The sequence below is a fragment of the Macadamia integrifolia genome, chromosome 2 (assembly GCF_013358625.1).
Source record: "Macadamia integrifolia cultivar HAES 741 chromosome 2, SCU_Mint_v3, whole genome shotgun sequence".
Lineage (NCBI taxonomy): Eukaryota > Viridiplantae > Streptophyta > Magnoliopsida > Proteales > Proteaceae > Macadamia > Macadamia integrifolia.
In genome coordinates this window covers 1,397,477-1,402,809 of record NC_056558.1, presented here as the reverse complement: position 1 = coordinate 1,402,809, position 5,333 = coordinate 1,397,477, and the positions used below count along the sequence as shown (strand labels likewise).

At 39.7% G+C, this 5,333-nt stretch overlaps 1 protein-coding gene across 1 annotated transcript in view; it reads right to left on the bottom strand.

Moving 5' to 3' along the window:
- Nucleotides 1–4,988, bottom strand: part of LOC122068865 (mechanosensitive ion channel protein 6-like) — an 8,503-nt gene extending 3,515 nt beyond the window's left edge. The window contains exons 1-2 of the mRNA XM_042632788.1: nt 2,782–4,988; nt 1,302–1,425 (exon numbers count right to left, since the gene is read on the bottom strand). Of these exons, the coding sequence (XP_042488722.1) occupies nt 1,302–1,425; nt 2,782–4,682 (2,025 nt within the window). The 5' untranslated portion in view covers nt 4,683–4,988. The remainder of the gene's footprint in view (nt 1–1,301; nt 1,426–2,781) is intronic.
- Between the last annotated feature and the right edge of the window lie 345 nt (nt 4,989–5,333).

Sequence of the window (5,333 nt, the reverse complement as noted above, 5' to 3'; positions counted from 1 at the left end):
AAAAAAAAAAAACACACACACACACACACATAAAAGCTCTGCACTTTATGTCCATCCACTTGCACCTACATACACCCCAAGAGAGAAGGGGGTGTTATGGGCTTGTAACAGGACAGAACTCTGATGAGCTAGAGGAGCTGAGACAATAATGATAAGGGACGAAAGTAGCATAATAAATCACTCTTGAGTTGAGATTGTAATGATTCTACATAAAAAGGATAAGCAGGTCTAAAATGCATTGTTTCACTTCTGGCCATGCTTCTTGTACATATCCAAAGAAAATTTTAAATCTGCAGAGCTGGTAATGATTAAGAACCAAGGCATTAGCGATGAATGATCACATCTCTGATCCCAATACCTTGAACCTTGGAGCAGGAACAAAAGGGTGTTTGGCCTATGAGGATGATGATGGGGAACAGGATGGAATTCACACATTTCCTTCTAAAGGGGAAAGCTTAATGGGGAGGAGAATAACGATAACATCCAAAGTAGAGAGGTCGAGGATTGGCAAAGGGCACAACTACTTCAACACACATCTTACTTGTACTAGAAGTTATGAGATCTGGATCATGATGGAGGGAGAATTATGACAATGTCACTGCCAAGTGCCAAGGAAGCTATTAAAAAGCTGAAACTGCACACTGAAAACCCTTTCAGTCTGTACATTGCTACCTGGTTTGAAAAGAATAATGATATCCTAAAACTATTCATTGCAATGTTAAGTTTTCTTTGGAAAACTACAAAGATAATAGTTGGTGTCATATAGCTCCCTTTGATGTAAGCCATGTTTATATTTTGAAAACTTGCATGACCATAAGATGGAGAAGCTTACTACAGAAATATACATAAGAACATAATCTTCAACCCATGAAGGAAGAGGCCAAAGCGATTTTTTTTTTTTTCCTGACATCCCATCAATTTGTGCAACAAAGTGAAGAGAAAGGTCTGAATGATGAATTGCTGCAAGCACTGCGACCATCAAAAAGTGCCCAGCATGATTTTGATTTGGTGCCAATTGCAACATTACCAAATGCCTAGTTGTTGAGTATAAATATCTGAATGTGTATATCAAATTAGTAAAAAACTACTGAACTTGAGAGTTAGAGAACCATAGTGCCATACTTGGGCCAGTATGGGTTCAACTTCCATTTGTTGAATTTTTTGACCAAGAGGCAATGCAGAGAAAAAAATGGAATAATGCCACCACAATAAAGAAATATGCATATGAATATTTTGACAAGGTGCTCTTTTGATTCATAACATCCACTAGAATTGTTGCTAGTAAGGAAATGAATATATACCACCCAGTTCTTGAGAGAAAACTTGCTGATTCTCTTGTTATCTTTTGCTCCTTCAAAAAGGCTCATCGTTTTGACAGCTTCATCTTCTCTCATGAAACGCATCAAATCCTCTTGGTAGATGTACCTATAACAGAAGAAGGCACTAAGCTATACTTTGGCAAGTTCAATAGTTATTATTCATGCACATGAGGTATAATTTCCACCATTATTCATGCACATGAGGTGAAATTTCAGGTGAGTTATTTCAAATTATACTGGTTATTCAATAAGGAAAATTTTAATAGAGCCATTTTATGTTAAATGAAACCAAATCATTGCAAAACAAAACAATAAAAAGTTCCATTTTAGTAGAGCAACCAAACAAACTGTAGGTGTCATCACATAGTCAGCCATGGAGGGCTTTGTTGTTTGAATTTTCCTACTAAAGGTAGTTTTGGCTCTTCTGGACTTCTCATAAATAATCACTACCTTGAAACCACCAATAAGACAACTGGCTGAAGCATTCTCATAACATTTCATTAAAATTATATGGGCAAGAGGACAATGTGGGCAGACGCGAGCATCTTCAGCACAGGGTAACGTGGCATTTTCCAACTATTGTGTCTAGCGGGGAGCATCTTTCTTCCAAATTATATAAAATTAATAGCATGAGGGAAACTACAAGTCATAATTTATAAGACTGGCCAGAAGAGAAAATACTATATGCATCCATGGCTGTCCACATCAGAAAATATCCTTTTAAGTCAAAATTTAAGCTTACTATCAAATATTGAAAATTTTTGAAACCTTTCTCGAAATATTAAGTTTAGTCCAAGAGAATGAGTTAGACCATTCATCTCAGTATGTTGACATCAAAACTCTATAGAATATCTATGTTGGAAGTTGGGACCCATGAAATTGTAGGTGTGAACATAATGAACATACTCCATGTGTGGAATAAAAGCTTGACATGACACCAAACCTCTATTAGTGGCAATTGTGCAATACTGCTTTGAAATTACATGAAATACGACCACCAAACAAGGATATGTATTAACGATTCAAAACCTTGCTACTCATATAGCCTTTCCAAAATGGAGATAGAATATATTGAATTTAAGGACCTAGAAACAACAAACCCAATAATCCAATTGAAGAAGCACATCTATGATTTCTAGAAGTATTATGTCCTCATTCCCCTGGAGGTCAATTAGCCTTCTAAATGCAAAAAGTATCAACCATTTTACCCAAGCATTGCAGTTAATTCGATACAAAAACATTTTTTTTGGGGTTGGAAAGTTAAAGACAAAAATCAATCCCAAAACCATATTAAAAAACAGAGCTTGGTAGACATAAAGCAAGAATGGGAATTCAAAAGCAGAAATATTTATGTAAAACTAGCACCACTTCTAAATTTATGTAGTGAAAAAAAAAATGCAATTATGCAACACAGGTAGTGAAACTGTAAAAGAAAGTTGAGGGGATGGAATAAAAGACTTACTTAGACCTGGGTTTAGCCACATTGCGGAAGATCTTCTTTGCGACAACTTTTGCCTCAAATTCACTTTTGATCTGGGTATTTGATGACTCAGTTTCATGACTAGAATCTAATATCCGCTCATCCAGTGTGGATGTGATTCCATGACGAATGATATTCATCAATCTCTTCATGTTCCAAGCAGAGATATTCTTTTGGTTCAGTTTGTGCAGGTGATCAATTGTGATCCCCTCATCTTGTTGCTTGCTAATTGGCCCAGAAAACCTAGGGCTCTTGGTGACTCTAGGACTCCTCTGTAGTCCTCCACTCCCTATCACCCTCCCACCCTTAACTGAGGGGCAAGCAGCTTCTCGAAGATCTGCTGGCATGGTTGCTCCGGCATTCTGCAGTTGCCGAACCTCAGCCATACACCTTTCATTCTCTTCTTGTGTGTGCTGAATTTCAATCAAAGGGGCTCCAGAGAGTGTCTGGATCACGTATTGATTGAACAATGAATCCTGAATCCGATCAAAATAGGCGTTCACATGGAATGACGATGCAAGGACCTTAACGAGGAGGGTCTTTACCAACCATATCGCGGTACTCACCAAGAGACAGACCAAAATCTTGGTAACATACGTTAAGATATTGGCATTGCTATCGTGCCTCACCCTCTTATCCAACATGGCATACCAAACAATCAAAACCAGACCCAACCAAATGCAATTCTGGAAAGCCTTCTTCACCCCATAAACAAAATACAGAACCCTCTTCCGCAACATGAAATTGCGCTCAATGAAGAAGACAGCAATCCGTATTGTCCAGTCAGAGACTAACCGTCCGCAGATAAGAACCAGAATCAAAACCTCCCATTTCCATAGATGGAGGTTCCAGACAAGCTTCTTCTTTAAACTATGAACTATAAGACTGGCAACAAAGGTAGCGATGATCAAAATGAGACTCACCCATTCAAGTAGTCTTAATGCGCTGAGCTTCGCTTTTCTGAGTTCCTCAGGAATGTCTTCTAAGAAAGGGTCTTCTTCCTCCTCCTCGACCATACCCGACTTGCCAGCTTTCAGCATCCCAGATTTTACTGTATTTTTAGCAGATTTTCGTTGTGGTTCTTCCATAGGATCCATCAGTCTCGACTTTGTCCTAGTCCTCAACAAGCCTGAAGTTGGCCGGAATGCAGAATTTGACGTACATCTTACGACCCCACTTCTTCCACCACCACCACCATCGTGAGCGTCTACATTTGAAGACCGTGGTGGCATTTGATTTTTGTGCTGCTTCTCCTCATCGGATGTATCGTTCCCGTGCACTCGCCGGACGATTTCGGGAGAAATCTCGATGTGATTCCTGGAAACCCCTTGGACAGAAACGCTCGGACTCTCTGCAACGGTTGGTAAGTTCCGATCGAGACTATTCCGAAGCTCCTCCATCTCCAAATGCATATCCAGCGACATATCCCCGGAAGCCTTCTGCTTGTGTAAGAACTGCCCAATCAATCTAGACGGAGGATCCTCCACACTCCCCGGACGCTGCGGAAAGAAGAAACTATCCATGCCCCCACCGCTTTGGCCAGCATTGTCTCCATTTATGCCCACCATATCACCTCCTTTCCGGAAGTCGTAACTGGATTCCCTCCATATCTTACTCTCGCTATGCTCCATAAAGTGCTCGACATCATTTCTGTGGAGAACATTGCCGCTGTTCATGCTCTTACCCTCATTATTGCCGTCGATCTTGACGACAAACTCTTCCCGGTGGCCATTATCGGCGGACTGAGTCATATTTTCTTCGTGATCGGGAATTGGAAGCATAGGTTGCTTTTCATAAGGCGATTCAGGCCCTAATCCTCCCGGAGACATCTTTTTGTAGGAGCTGTGTGAGTGTGCTTTGAATGACCTTCTCAGTGAATCCATGAATGGAGCTTGGATTCAAATAAAAGAAGACTGATTTTGACTGAAACATAAAATAAAGATCAGTCGTTCCCACTACTAAGAGCTGACGATGTCGCCGAGATTTTCTCCGATGGATTTTATATTCTTTAATTCAGGGTTCCGGAGTGAATGGACGCGTGTCGTCAAGAAGCCATTAAAGAAAGAACCTTAAAAACCGGTAGACAAGAAGGAAAAATAAAAAACGGAAAGAGACTGCCACAGAGATGTGAACAGGTGCCGACTACAGACCTGCCGAGAGCAACGGACGACGGTGAAAATAGTTTATGCTTTCAGACCTCTAAGAAGCAATTGACCCTTGAAGTTAAGTTCTTAGCCCTTCTTTTATCTTAAACTACGGTAATACCACTACTTGTTTTACTGCTTTAGACTGGAAAATAATTGGAAACCTGGTAAGTATAAATCTATTGTTCGGCGAGAAAGGCTCAAAAACCAAGGGAAACGCATGGATTATTAAATGTGAAGGTGGAAAAAACGAAAGAATTGAAAAATAAGAAAAAATTAATTTGGTGGATAAGAAAATTAAAATTTTGATCATAATAATTACTTTCGGCCGATGGAACTAATAATTGATAGAAAATAAATACGAAACGATTCATGAAGATCGATAAGCAT